Source organism: Azolla caroliniana, unplaced genomic scaffold, assembly GCF_043228905.1.
Source record: "Azolla caroliniana isolate FFs.n. ecotype wild unplaced genomic scaffold, voAzoCaro1.0.p SCAF_18, whole genome shotgun sequence".
NCBI lineage: Eukaryota > Viridiplantae > Streptophyta > Polypodiopsida > Salviniales > Salviniaceae > Azolla > Azolla caroliniana.
In genome coordinates, this window is record NW_028230453.1 from 3,452,275 (window position 1) to 3,468,047 (window position 15,773).

At 36.7% G+C, this 15,773-nt stretch overlaps 1 protein-coding gene across 1 annotated transcript; it reads left to right on the forward strand.

The window, feature by feature from the left end:
* Positions 1–5,876: 5,876 nt before the first annotated feature.
* Positions 5,877–15,553, forward strand: LOC147852113 (clustered mitochondria protein-like). Its single transcript, XM_087333810.1, has 27 exons — positions 5,877–6,238; positions 6,348–6,409; positions 7,057–7,246; positions 7,399–7,530; positions 7,823–7,982; positions 8,074–8,267; positions 8,368–8,469; positions 8,562–8,697; positions 8,772–8,900; positions 9,053–9,437; positions 9,531–9,635; positions 9,711–9,829; positions 10,171–10,279; positions 10,366–10,509; positions 10,618–10,788; positions 10,916–11,002; positions 11,157–11,375; positions 12,075–12,173; positions 12,255–12,323; positions 12,397–12,555; positions 12,920–12,976; positions 13,091–13,131; positions 13,302–13,421; positions 13,527–13,836; positions 13,945–14,052; positions 14,141–14,200; positions 14,670–15,553. Exons 1-27 carry the CDS (start codon positions 5,908–5,910, stop codon positions 15,204–15,206), a joined length of 4,335 nt encoding a protein of 1,444 aa, XP_087189936.1. The 5' UTR covers positions 5,877–5,907; the 3' UTR covers positions 15,207–15,553.
* The last annotated feature ends 220 nt before the right edge of the window (positions 15,554–15,773 follow it).

A 15,773-nucleotide genomic window follows, 5' to 3' on the forward strand; every position in this document is an offset into this window, starting at 1 on the left:
GTTTCTGAAATAAAGTTCTTAACATTACAATAAGTTGAGAACGATGGTCTACATTTTGAGACAAAACAATAACAGAGTGGATTGTGTTTGATACTAGAGAGGATTGCATTTAATACTAGAGACGCATTCTATATAAATAGACATAAATGTAGCATTTTAAAATTTGTTCATTGGGTTACCATTTTCATAATTTGCAAAATTAGGGTTAATACAATTAAGCTTACATGGAATCCATTCCTTATCTCCAAATTGGATAAAAGAACATGACAAATGGAATATGAAACTATTGACTTTCTTGTCATGAAAATAATTAGTTGAGAATTTTGGTATGTTTTAAGAAAGAGAGACACAGTTAGCAACTAGAGGGAGGTTGTAGCTAGAGCAAAGACTAAGCTAACTACTAGAGCAAAGGTCATCGCTATAGAAGGGATGGTAAGAGTAGACACAAATGGTTCCATAATGGGCCAATTTAATCAAGGGCATGAGATTATAGATGAGAGGAAATGGTTCATTGCCAAACACATGTGAAGATGAATTTGATGGACCAAGATTGTCAATCTATCATCAAGTTGTGGGATTCGACCCGATGTAATAAGGGAACGAGGAAAAGTGATGGGATTTAGATCAATCTCTTCTTGTTGTGAGTTGACCTATTGATTATCTTATTAGAGATAATTGGTCACACACTAACCACCTCACTTGAAATAGGAATAACATGGATTATCTTTGTAAGAAACATCTATGAAGCAAAACCTAGCATTAAAGTCGATATGCAAGATAGCATGGATGACCCTAGATCTATTGCCTATCTATTCATGGATTGTGAAACTTGACAAAGGTTAGACGTATGGCCAATGCCTTAACAACAAAGGTGTGTCCTAATATTGTGTAGTTGCAATATGGTTCCTATTACAACCAGACAAACTCATTTTCCAATTAGTTGTCCATATCCCTTACTACTAATTGTTTAGAAACCGCCTTGACTAGGCAAGAGAGAATCATATGGCTTAGCACATTGCAAGAGGCAAAGATCATTCACGTGACAGTATTGTCCATTGGACTTTGTTATGTTTGTTGACCTCCGTTCCCTTGGGTAGAGGCGAGGGGTTGGAGATTAAAAATGATGAAAGGGTCAAGGGTGTTTGACCATGTTTGTGATGAAGAAGAGACTTGTTGTTCTTGGTGGAAGTCGAATAACCAATTGTCAAACCATACTACTTGGGTTATTGCTTTTAATATCATCCTAAAGTCCTCAAAATTGTTCAAGGAAGGCTTGTTCTTCCCAATTAATATTACATTCTAAAAATCAAATGTATATATCAAGATTGGTTGTGATATTTGTTGTAATTGGCAGGAGTTTGTTGATGTCAATTCATTATTTTGTCAATATTGTTGAAAGTAGCTTCAAACCAACCAAGTAGGCTAGGAAGTCTTCCAGCAACAATGATGACTCTTTCATCAACAACATCATGATGTATCGTGTACAAAGTCGAGTTTTACAATCACTTGGGATTCTCATCACATTAATATTGGAAAAGAAAGGAAAAAATGAATATCCAAAACGACAACAAAGCATATCTTAAATGGGAAGAGATAGGCATTGGTCAAAACATGGTGAAAGGTTCAAACTAACTATGGGTGATCGAACCTCAAAATACGAGCTATTATGTATACGCAACAATATAGGAGCCTGCGAGTGAGTTGACATATATTTTACCAAAGCCAAGCACCCATGCACAAGTAAGGACAATGTGTGTGCAAAAAAAAAAGTTGTTATTGTTATCCCACAAGAGAGCTCCTAGAAGTAGTTATTTGACGAGCAAGAAAGCTCATTGTCGGGTTCTCTAGTTTTAGGATTCGAATGCCAACCAGATTTTGAAAACAAACTAAATACCATGGGGTACACAAATTAAAGGGTGCCTATGAGGCCTATGACAATCAAGGTGACATTGTTGATTGTACATTAGCACATTGAATCAAGGATATCTTCCCAACTATTTTTTATCCTAATTTATCCTCATCCTATGTAAATGGGTTCAATTTCTTACGTTTTTCATTCAAATGATCAAAAACCTATTGTACTTTTTAGCCCCTCATAATGATTTAAGTAAAACAATTTGTTATGGGTTTACTTGTTTTTTAAGAAAAAATCGAATACATATTCCAAAGCGGAATTAAATCATTACATGATCATGTTGAAATGCTTACAAGGAGAAAAGTGCAAAAAAACCCCATTATTTTTCTTGTCAAGGGGTTACATATCCAAATTGTGGTGGGAATGAGACTTAAACCTCCACTTTCGAGTGGCTAGTACTCTACTGTAAGCAACTCATACAATAGACTAAATGGATTTTCAGGCCCCAAAATGGAGATGTGAATATGTAATTGAGGGTTTAACCTCTTGTGGAACTAACTCAAATTGTAGGTGAAAACTATCGGGAACCAAAAATCTGAAAATTTGACCTACATCCAAGGAATTTTTAATTTTTTTCCAAAACAAAATATCCTTCCATTAGTTTTCAAAAAACCTATCAGGTACAAACTACAAAATAGATGGAAAAGAAGAGAAAAAAGGACTATCCTAATGGCTAGCCATACAAACTAGATCCAGGGAATTTTTGTTGCAGTAAACTTGGTAATCAACAAAGAATTGGTGAAAGGGACGAGAATGGGGATTGACTCTAAAAATTGGCCCTATCTAAAGCCATTATAGCCCCAACTAAGGGAGGAGAAGGACATCAAGAAGCACAATTGCTCTATGAGAATCAAAATGTTGTTGTAGCAACTACCATTGCTGAACACCAATGTGTTCCATTTCAAGAGTTATGTGTTCGACTATTACAGTGAGCGTATGAATTTATCTCTACACATTCATATAATTTATAAACATGCACAAATGTGTTCCATTTTAAGAGTTATATGTTCAAATATGATAGTGAGCATACGAATTTATCTCTACACACCTAAATGTGTAGCATACATACAGTCTCACAACACGTAGATGTGACAAGGCACACACACTATATTTATACTTATAGAATACACATTTTTTTGTGCTCCCATGTGTATTAAAGAGGGGAAATCATGTGACTACATGCACGTTAACCTCTCAAAAATCTACATATGCAATGCCATCAATTCCACCTTCCTTGTTTAGATTCCTAGTGGTCACATGTGCCTTTTCACACACTTTCTCTTTGAATTTCCTCGCAATGAACTAAACCATGCATGCGTTGACCAAGCTAAGCGAGTGTCAACAAGAGCCACTTGCTTGAATTTGTCATCGTATTGATAGGGTTAGAGATGCATGATAGACGAACGTCTAGAGACGATCGAGATTAATGTGATGGAAATGGGCCAAGGTAAGTAAGGGCGGCTTGTAGATGAGAGGAATTGCCAAGGACCAAGAATGTGTTTGGGTGAGCTTGATGGATTGAGATTGCCCATCTATCATTGTGTTGTGTGATTCAACCCAAGGTAAATCAAAGATAATAGGTTGTTGATGAGAAGTAATAAAATTGACCATGGCCTCCTCTCACTGTGAGTTGATCCAAATAAGTAGTGGTCTAGTCTCTTTGGTGATTTTTCCAAAGACGAGTTGTCGCCCGTCAACCACCTCAATTGAAACATGAAAAGGTTGTTTCAAAAGCTGGCTAGGATTTTGCTCTTTGTAAGAGACATCGATGAAGCATGATATAACACCCAAATTAATCAACACGTGTCTTTTTATGTTCTCTTATCCATTGTTTGTCTTGCGGGTTGAAACCAAGTACTCAAAAGGTATTACGTGAATGCACGTCATCTTGCAACTCTCTAGCAAAACATCTTACCTAGTAACATTGTATGTGGATACAAGTTGTCTTGTAATCGGTATTATAACATTTTGCGGAACTAGACAATATGCTAACCAATATAACAATTATAGTTGAATGTCTAACATCACGTTTGACATAAGAATATTTGCCTTACTCAGGTAAAAGTCTTAACACATTTGGGAACCAATTAGCAATATACTAGAAGATTTACCTTAACAATCTAATACTTAGCACTCGTTAATAACTTGTCTCGCTTAATTAGTGATATTTAGAAGCATTGGAACTTAATAAAATGTTTCTTGAATATAGAAGATAATTTATAAGAGGAAGCATTATATAATGACACTATAGTCACATACATATACATATTTTAATGTGTTGCCATAAGTGGTATATATATTTATATATTCGGCACATCTATAGGCCTCCCTTTTTTATATGATAAAAGTCAAATGTGTTAGTAAATTAAGGAAGGATCAGATTTAACCCCCATAAACATACTTGTTAAGAGTTTATTCCTAATCAATAGACCAAATTAAAGTAAAAGAAAAGGTAAATAGACTGGATAGAAGAACCCATTCCTCCTGACCACCCCTGATATATGATCAAGACATAGCCAAACTACCATCGATGTCCCATACCGATGTATATTAGGATGACTAGTACCTTGGAATATGTAACACAACCATTGCGATGAAAGCCTTGCCTGCACCATTGGTGTCTCAAGACTTCAACCTTCTGATGTAACGAGTCTTATGAGGGTGGTAGCTAGGCCTCATATTTATACTTCTTCCTAGGCCCCTCAAATAGATGTGCTTTTCTAAACAACTCTGTATGATAGTGCACACGCATATCATTCCTTCAATCAAATCACATTAGCCCATTTCTAACATTAGTGAACATACCCTTCACTTATGTTATGTAAATATTAGTGACCTACCCTCACCTAAGTTATGTGCGCATAACAATATTCTCCCAATCTAAGGATCCTCTACTTGATATATACACTTTCTGGCCATTTTTAGAGTGTACACAACCCCCAAACAAAACCACTAATAATAGTATACAGAATGGCCTACACTAGGATCTCCCCCATGGAAATATTCTCACATGATTAACCTACAATAGCAATTGCAGAGAAACGGAGTACAAATACATACACAAAACTTTTGCTTGCCATTATAGTTCAACATCTATGCATTTGCTATGTAAAAAATATCCCATCCTTACTCTTACGGTTTGGCCCGATGATCATCAATGACACGTGTAGTATATATATATATATATATATATATATATATATATATGTACATAATTGCTCGGCGGGCAATCGAGATAAGCAAAGGAGGCGGGTTGGACGGGCAGGACACGGGTTGGGCACACAAGCCTCGAAGGTTCATTATAATGTGTAATTTTTTTATCTACTACTATTACTAATTTACTACATACTACATACTACATACTACATACTACATACTACATACTACACGCCCAAACCCTAAAAGGCAAAGATTGGATGGCCTATCTCTCTTCTTCTATTATATGCAAATTAACCTTTAGGGTTTTAGCCCCCCCCTCCCCCCGTTCATCCTCGTCGTCGTCTTCTCCTCCTGCAGAAGTTCCTTCCGTATCCATATCCATTTCTTCTCCTCTCAGCTCCTGCAGGAGATCATCCCATCTCCATAGCTGCTAACAGTTCGATAGCTACCTCATAGGACCTCCCGTCGCCTCTCCGTTTTCTCAGACCTCGACCTCGACGAACCGTCAGACACTTACACACACACACACACACACACACACATTCTCTTTACATCGATATGTTTTAGGCTTTCCCATCGCTTCCAGGTACGTCCTTCCCTTCCATGAAATCTTTTTTGCTCGTGGAAACTCCTTTATTCGTTTTGTTTATCTTGCATGTACTGCTTTTGGTCGAGAAGTTTTCTTGCTGAATTATTCTTCCATGGATTGTATTCAATTCACAATATCATCGTCACTGTTGTCATCCTTCATGTATCATTTTCCTTCTTTCTTTTCCTCAGTTTCTGTTTCGTTTGCTCGTAGATTGTGTTGCTTCTTTTACCGTCATATTTCCATGGCTGGGAAGGCGAATAAGAATAAGGGAAAAGCGAAACCTGTGGTGAATGGAAGTCAGATAGAATCTAAAGGAAACCACGTTGAAACGAAAGGAAGCCATGTTGAAGATATAGAAAACCATTGCAAAACCATAGCAGACGAGAATGTGGTGATAGCTGTGGGGAATTCTGATGCGGAAATCAGAAATGACACAAATGAAAAGAAAGTGGAGTCTTTTGGTATTTCAGAGAGTGAACCTAAGGAAATTTCTGAGAATGGTTCGTCAGTCAACGTGAAACCTGATATTGCTTTAAGCAGTGATGAAGCTCCAATTGAGGGACAACCAGAAGGTAAAATAGTATATTGTATCCTTTTTTTTCCATCGATATTTTGTTAAACGTTTTGTCCATTATGCTTTCTGCTATTGGATGATTGCCATATCTTTATTTTCTGGTCCAGGTGAACTGAGATTATTCCCTGTGGCTGTGAACGGACCAGCTGGAGAGCATGTGGATTTGCAGGTTTAAATGCCTTACCATTGTGGTTTTTTTAATAGATCATGATATGTGTAAGAATGGTATTTTTTATCATAGTGGCACTTAACCATTCCAAACATTACTTTTCCTTTACTTTAGTATTTCATACGGTGAACTATTATTTTTCCTTTTTAGGAGATAGTCATATGTATCTAAATGATTACGATTATCTTCTTTAGTATATAATGGCACAATGTGATTGATGCACTTTTTTTCCATCCCTTTGTATTGGTTTTTGTTCATTTAGGTAAGTTAAAGAACTTAAAGCTATGGTCTTTGCGCTTTGATTTATGTTTAGCAATACTGTTGTATTCCATTTTTTTGCCTGAAAAAATTTGATTGTATAATCATTTTCAGTGAATAAGAAAATCATTTTTTAAACATTTCCTATTTTAGAGTTTGTTGCCCTCCAACTAATGGTGTGAAAGAACACCGTTTTGGCTTAATCTTTGTCTGAAAACCGAGAGTATGTAAACATTAATTAGAAGAATCTATGTTTAAGCAATAGCTAGGTTAAAATTATGTTTTCTGTTCCCCGATTTTTCAGTTAATCTATTATGTAACGTAAAAATTTGCAATTCTTTTTCTTGTATATGATTCTTCAAGCTGATGTTGTAATTGTAAAAATATAGGTGAATCCAGTTGACTCGGTTATGGATCTTCGGCAGTTCCTACTTGATGCCCCAGAGACATGTTTCTATACTAGCTATGATCTAATTCTAACAGCAGCAGATGGATCCAAGCATCAATTAGCAGATTTCTATGAGATAGGAGATGTTGCTGATGTGACTACAGGCGGCTGCTCTTTGGAGATGGTTAATGGTGAGGCTCATTTCCGCTCTCTATCTTTCTTTTATGACTTTAAACGTTTGATCCAATGTCATTTCAAAATGCAAATGATTGCATATTTACATTCTGTAATTTATACCATTTATACTGTAGACATGGGTAGCTTGACATCATTCATGTTGCAGCATTGTATGATGATAGGTCTATTAGAAGTCATTTACGGAGGACAAGAGACCTTCTTTCTTCAACAAATATTCATTCGTCTCTCTCCACGACTTTGGCAATGCAAAATGAATCTAAAAACAAGTCCAACTCTGGTATGCAATGTGAAGCCTTGTACGCTTGGATCTTGTTTCATATTTTGTGGTACTTAATTTCCAAGACTTCATGGGATTTTGTACATTATCTTCAATGTGCTGTCTCATGTCTGTGATTCAAAGCGGTCATGGGATTAATTAAATTCTCATTATGATTTCGTGTGTCAGTGTTTCATTGTTTATAATATCATATAATTCAGGAACATAAGCAGAGTTTAATCTACAACAACTGCAAATATCCTTAATTTTTTCTCAGACTTATTACAATTTTTCCATGTGCATTATTTTGAAGCCACAGTCAAATCTGAAGTGCCAGAACTTGAAGGTCTGGGATTCATGGAGGATCCGACTGGGAAGCTTGGTAACCTTATTGTGTCTCAAAGCCAATCAGAGATCAGATGTGTTGACAGACTTGCATTCTCTTCTTTTAATCCTGTTCCTGGATATCGGAGGTATTGCCTTCAGCACGTTTTAATTCCCTTGAAAAATTATAAGTGAGGGAATCTGAAGTTTTATGTATTGTATTTTTCCTATAATTTGCAGGCTTCTTGGGGACCTAATCTACTTAGATATACAAACATTAGAAGGTAAAAACTGTTGTGTAACAGGACATACCAGAGGGTTTTTTGTGAATTCAAGTACAGGATCTGTTTTGGATCCTCGCCCAGCTCATCCTCTACGGGAGGCTACTACTTTAGTGTCTTTGCTGCAACAGCTCAGTGAGAAATTTTCAAAAGGTATGCATGCTAAGAAACATTTTTAGTGAAAGAAGTGTCATAGAAATATAGGTTGAGAATGTCTGAGAAGTGGAGGTGCATACATTTATCACATATGCAGGATTCTTGGAAGTCCTAGAATGCAAAGCCCAAGGTCACCCATTTGAAAATGTCCCTTCATTGTTGCCTATTAACCCTTGGCTAGCACCTTATCCTCCTCCTGGTGAGTGTCATTGTTGTATTTTAAAAGCTTTGGATTATGGGAATATGTCTTGTTGTATAAATATTGACAGACTCGATTATTATAAAACCTAGCACACAAAAGGGATGTGGGTCGAGCTGAAGATGCTGTAACACCGTCATATGGAACAGAGACTATTGGCATGCAGAGGGATTGGAATGAGGAGCTCCAATCTTGCCGTGAGTTTCCAAGGAAAACTTTACAGGACAGGTTTGTCTTCTCGTGGAATTTTTTTTTGTAGATGTGGAAAATCTGTGATGGTTGATATGTGAACAAATTTACAGAATCATGCGTGATCGGGCACTTTATAAAGTCAATTGTGATTTTGTTGATGCTGCAAGAAAAGGTGCGAAGGGTGTTATTGGTCGATGTATTTCTCCTATTAATCCTACTGATCCAGAGCGCTTCCACATGTAATTTATCAAGCCTTTCAAATATATTCTATGCTAAAAATGATAATCTTCGATTAAAATTATAGGTTTTTGAGTTTATCTGTGGAAAATGGAGAAAAGAACTACATATGTATTATGGTTCTAACTGAAAATTGGGATTCTTGCTATTTTAGGTATGTGCACAACAATATATTTTTCAGTTTTGCAATGGATGGGGACTTTACATGGTTGCAACAGCTGCATGAGAAAGGCCTGATGAAAAACGAGGAACAAGGAGCGTCCAAACAGGTAGATGATTCAGCACAGGAAACTTCTCCAGAGTGTGCAGATGCTGTGGAGATTGTGGATGAAGGTAAAATTGGTGCTGTTACAACTGATTCCGAACCTTCAAAGGAGGGAAATGCATCTTTACAAGCAGCAGAGAACGAACAGGCCACATATGCATCCGCTAATAATGATCTGAAAGGGACAAAAGCCTACAATAATGCAGATGTTTCAGGCCTGTACACACTGGCAATGACCATTATTGATTACAGAGGTCACAGGATTGTTGCACAGGTATGTTGTAACAGTTTTGTTTAGGTGATATATACAATTAGTGAGCTGTTGTTTTGCTTATTGATCTGTATATTTGTTGGTTTAATGATACAGAGTATAATCCCTGGAATCCTTCAGGGGGATAAGTCTGAATCACTTCTTTATGGTTCTGTAGATAATGGCAAGAAGATATTCTGGAATGAGAAGTTCCATGCCAAGGTATGCTTGTGAAATATGAGTATTGAGAGCATATTTGGTATCTCCTGTTACGAGTTCTAAACTTTTCATATGCAGGTTCTCGAGGTTGGGAAATTATTACACATAAAAGAACATGAAGTGTTGGATGGTTCTGGTTCAGCTGTTAAGATGGCTGCTCCTGTTGAGTGCAAAGGCATAGTTGGTAGTGATGACAGGTTTAACTCTGAACATTCACTGACAGTGCTTGTCATGCTAATATGAATAGGGAAAATTCTGAAATACCTGAATTTTTTCTTATTTCCTGAAATAGCCAAATTGTTTGTTATTAACAAACTTTATCAGTTTCCAAAAGATAAGTAGGAGGTGAATCACCTTGTAATGTCTCAAATAGCGTATATAATTGAGACTAAGGGCATGGATCGAACGTGTAATTGCCCAAATAACACATGAACTTATGCTTGAGAGGTGGTTTATGAAGGATTTTAAGAGAAATAACAAAAATTTGGGTGCATCTGTGCACATAAAGAAAGACTCAGATGTTCCTTGAAAACTGTAGGCATTATGTCCTAGATCTCATGCGCACAACTCCAAGGGATGCCAACTATACAGGCCCCGGTTTTCGTCATGCTGTTCTGAGACCTGAGCTCGTGGCAGCATTTTGTCAAGTGAGCCTTTTGTGAATTGTGTTTGTCAAACAACTTTGTGCCTTATGTCATTCCTAATCTTTTATATTTAATAATGGATCATGCAGGCGGAGGCATTACACAAAATGAAATTAAAAATGAATAAAAAGGATGAAGTAGAAGAAAACAAAAAAGTGATACAAGAGGAGCTACTTTCTATTTGTTTAAACCCAAATGTTCTAACAGATTTTAAGCTTGCTGGTGATCCTGAGGTTCACTTCTTTTCGCTTTGCATGATTAGTTCTTTTCTTTTTCTGTATGACTTCAATATGTGTCCGATTAGTACATCAAAGTTTTGACAGGTGTTATCGTGAATGTAGGAAATAGCTGCTGATGAGGAAGCTGTAAAAAAAGCAGGGAAATATCTGATTGAAACTGTGCTCCCGAAGTTTGTTCAGGATTTAAGTAGCTTAGAAGTCTCTCCAATGGATGGACAGACTTTGACTGAAGCTCTGCATGCTCATGGCATCAACATGCGGTATTTAGGCCAAGTAAATCTCAATGATCCTAATTCCTGACATGTTGAAAGTGATTTAAGAGTTCTTTTATTTCAGAAAATGGATTTGCAGGCTATATTTGATACTGACACATTTTTCCGCCTTCCAAATTATTATTTAGGTTGCAAACCTTTCCAAGCATTTACCACATATATGGGATTTATGTGTTGTGGAAATGGTTACTCGTACCACAAAACATGTATTAAAGGTGAATTCTTTGCACCAAATCTTGGTCCTTTTACATTCTTGGACCTTGAATTGCATGTTTCGTTCTCCATGCCTCCTGCTTTGGTTGTGATTTATGGTGATGACTACCAGTAATCAGGATGTCTTATTAATCTTCGTGATTAACTAACTTGCAGGGAATATTGAGAGCAACTCAAGATCATGATGTTGCTGGTGCCATTGCACATTTTCTTAACTGTTATCTTGGATATGATGTGCCTAATGCTACACCTGACTCTGATAAGACCTCAGATCCTCCTGCTCCAAAAACTCCTGTGAAATCTGCAGTGATGGAAAAGGCCCGCAAAAAAGGCAAGAGTGGCAAAAAGTCACTTGAAAATTCAAGCTCCATATCTGTAAGTTGTCGGCAGTTCTTTCAAGGGTTCCATATTTCAGTGAGATGTGCATGCAATGTACACTCTGTTTTTAGCTGTGCGCCAAACACCACGTTTGTGTGCATCAGCATTCACCAATTTGTATATATACATATCTATATATGCATCTTTGTTTTGTAAGTATATGTATATGCTAAGTAGGAAGGAGAGGATTCTCGAAAATGGGTGCATGAGAATCTGTCTGAAGTTGAATTACAGTTGATCAAATATCTCTCTTTCTGTATATTTGTAATATTCCAATCATTGCATATGGCAGAGTACTGGGACATGAAAATTTATGCATGTCCACAAAATGGATTGGGTGCATCAGAAAGTCTGTGAACTGTTGTAAGGGATACCTTCATGATGAAATGTATTTTTGCAGTATAGTATAGATTATTGATTGTGTATGAATGCATTCTAGCAACTTATACAAACATGCATGTTTTCCATTTCTATATGTCATTCCCTACCAAATCCAGGTTCATGTAACTTGCGGTTTTAATTCATCCACCCTTCCTAATGTGCTTGTGTTATGCAATTCTAATGTTAATGTTATCCTGGAGTTAACATCTTTATTTTGTGAAGTTATTAAATCATAATGTTTTATAAATATGAATATTATGCTCATATCATGTTTTCCACTTTTTATTTTGAATTTCTTTCTATTTTTATTTTTAGAATGGCAATTTTGCTGCACAGAAGACTGCTTCTTATTTGTGCATCACTTCAAGTCTTGTATGGAAGGACATCCAGGAAGGGGTCAAGTTCAAGTACCAGGTTTAATATTGTTCTCCAACTTTAATTTTTCCAATGATGTTGAATGAATATTTTCTGAGTATCGAAGGACATGCTATGCAGTTTGAACTTCCAGATGATGTTCTAACAAAAGTGCGAAAGATTTCAACCATACGAAACTTGTGCCACAAGGTGTATCTTGTATTCTTTTATTTTCCTTCAATTGTCATAAAATGAGTCTGGATATTAACTTCTATGAATTCAGGTTGGAATCACATTGGCTGCTAGGAACTATGACTTCCATGCAGGTGTTCCTTTTCAAATATCAGACATTCTTGATCTGCATGCTGTTGTGAAGCACTCGGTGCCAATGTGTGCAGATGCCAGAGACCTACTGGAAAGTGGAAAATTAAAGTTGGCAGAGGTTAGTTACCTCAAATGTTCGAAGTGGGTAGCAGGAAACTTTATTTTCTGTCAAAGCAAACTGCATACGAACATTGGCATTTTGAAGATTAGATGACAAAGAATACTTCTCATTCTATTACAATTTAAGCTTTCCAGTGACATTGAACTGAGATGATTGCATAGGAATATTGGCATTTCAAAATTTATATATGGAAATAATACTTAATCTATTATAATTTAAGCTTTCCGGTGACATTGAATTTTGTAATTAAATATAATTTGAAAATGATTCCTAGATGTAATGCTCAAATTTGATTCCCTGTGAATTTTCATCTCAATTAAACTAGGTCTAATATCAAGTTGTTATAAATTGCTGTTTCCAGGGAAAACTCAACGAGGCATATGAATTGTTCTTTGAGGGTTTTAGCATTCTTCAGCAAGTGAGTTCTTTATGGCTGAAATAATAAAATTTAAATGCTATTAAAACATGCAGAACAGAAAATAAATCCTGTCACTTCAAAACTATGGTGGTAATTCTGCTTAACTCATGCCAGGTTTGTGGACCCATGCACCGGGAAGTTGCCAATTGTTGTAGGTGAGTATTCTTTCTTTTCCTGGAAACCAGCGAAGTTGTTTTTAATGGTTGCTTCTATTGTACTTCTATCTTTGGTCAAGAAATAGATGCAATTTATGTTTCTATTTGTTTCCTTACATATCTTCAGATTGCTAAATATGTAGGCCTTTGCAATATGTGTGATTCCACAGGTACTTGGCGATGGTTTTGTACCATGCTGGAGATATGGCTGGTGCTATTATGCAGCAACATAAAGAACTCATTATCAATGAAAGATGCCTCGGCTTAGACCATCCTGATACAGCTCACAGGTTCAGTGTTTTTATTACACCCTTAACCTTTATACACCGATATTTATCCTTGTTTATTTCAAACCTTATAAATCATATTTATTTTGTGTTTGGTAATCCTTGCAGTTATGGCAACATGGCATTATTCTATCATGGTCTCAATCAGACGGAACTTGCCTTGCGACATATGGCTCGCACATTGTTGTTATTAAATGTTTCAAGTGGATCAGACCATCCTGATGTTGCTGCAACATTTATTAACATAGCAATGATGTACCAGGATATTGGTCGAATGAATGTAGCACTGAGATATTTACAGGAAGCACTGCAAAAGAATTTACGTCTCTTAGGAGAGGAACATATACAAACAGCTGTATGCTACCATGCTTTGGCAATTGCTTTCAACTGTATTGGAGCTTACAAGTTATCTGTACAGGTCTCTTCTAAATTTTTATCCTCCAAAACCTGTGTATAAAAATTTCAAATTTCAAATTTGAGCTCTCATAGCCTGATCATTTTTTCCCTTTTTAAAAATATCCTACAGCATGAGCGAAGCACTTACAACATACTTGCAAAGCAGCTCGGAGAAGATGATACAAGAACACGTGATTCTGCAAATTGGATGAAAACTTTTCAACTTCGAGATGCGCAGGTCAGTATTTATGGAGTAATTTATAGTTTTAAATGAATTGTGTCTATTTCCACACTTATGTGAATTTAAAGGGTATAAATACTTGCAGAAAGGTCAGCAGCAATCTGCTACACTGGCAGCGGCTCAAAAGGCTGCAGATGTGTTGAAGGTCAGTGAGAGCTTAGAATTGGAAGTAATTATTCTGCTGAGCAGTACATGGGGAAACTCAAAATATCCCCGAGTGTTTTGTTATTTCCCTAAATGCCTTAAATCAACCCCTAAAAGGGAGGTAGAGAAGATGATCGACGATGTCATTACTTGCTCAACATGCTGTTGACTAATAATGGCATTTGAGAAATAATGAAAACCTCGTGTCATTTTTGGAAATAAAAAAACTCAATTTCATGAGCCTAAGAGGATCTTCTTTTGAGAAAATGTATATTATTGGTAAAAAAATGTCTTTGATAGCTTGTCGAGGAGGGATTTTCAACTTTCTGTTTTGGGAAAATGCATATTATCTGTTAAAAAGTGTCTTTGATATTGCCAAGGAGGATTTTATCTGTTAATGACATCTGTAAGGCACTATTCTAGTGAAATGTTTAGTGTTTTAAAAGTTTTTTGCTCTCTTCTTTGCCCAGGCTCGTCCAGACCTTTTACAGGCTTTTCAGGCAGCTGCAGCAGCTGGAGGAGCATCAAGAGGCTCTCTAGACAAAGCAGCTGCTACCGCCGCATTAATTATAGAGAGAGGAAAGGTAGCAAGACCAAGGGGTACGGATGAGCGAGGTGCTCGTGCAAAGGCTGAGGCCCGAAAAAGGGCTGAGGCTAGAGGTGTCAATGTTCGCTCCCAAAATAGTAATGTTCATCCCCAAAGTAGCACCCAAGAATTGCCTGATCTAATGACAACAAATGGGCTTGATGATGGAAAGGAGCCAGGTGAGAACCCGAGTTTAAGTTTGTCAAATGGAGCTAAGAAAGAAACAAATAATGAGCAAGATGCAAGAAGTCTTGTGGAAGATGCAAAAACAGATGCACAGGTAGAATCAACTGATTTGATGGAAGGCAATGATGGTGTCGAGACTAGTGTCAAAGAGAAAGCACAGGAAAAAGAACCTATTGGGCTTGGTGCAGGGTTAGGCAATAAATTAAAGCCGCTGAAGGTGAAGGTCGTGAGCTAAAATGCTAAGTTAGTGCTGCCTTCCATACTGATTGTGTCCTGCTATAACTTGGTGAAAGAAATCGAATTGAAGTGTAGGATGGTCTCTCAGAGTGATGTGTGCAGCCAGATGTTTTTGGTTTTTCTGGTTTGCAGATCAAATTTTGTTTCCGAAGAGCGGGGTCTTCCAAATGTTTGGCTGGATTTGTCCCCTTATGTAAAAGCATTGATTGGATAGCAGTTGCATTTCTGTTAATTGGGTAGCTGAATAAAATTTGTGAATGGTCCAGGTAAATGTGCAACTCTTCTTGAGAGAGTAAGCTTGTATTGACCATATTGCTATATGTCCTCAATAAAAGTAACTGTTTTTATTCTTGATTCAATATTCAGTTTGTAAAGAAAAATTCTAGTGTCTGAATCATGGAGAAATTTGTTGTCATTCTTTTTTAATCTGCTTTAGGCACCATGTGCTGTAAAAAAATCCAATTCTTGTAACTATTTTTATACAATGCTAACTTGCACTATTTTGAAGTGATTTGTGAAAATAATATTGGATAGTGCTATATATAAATCAAGCTTCTTGCAAGCA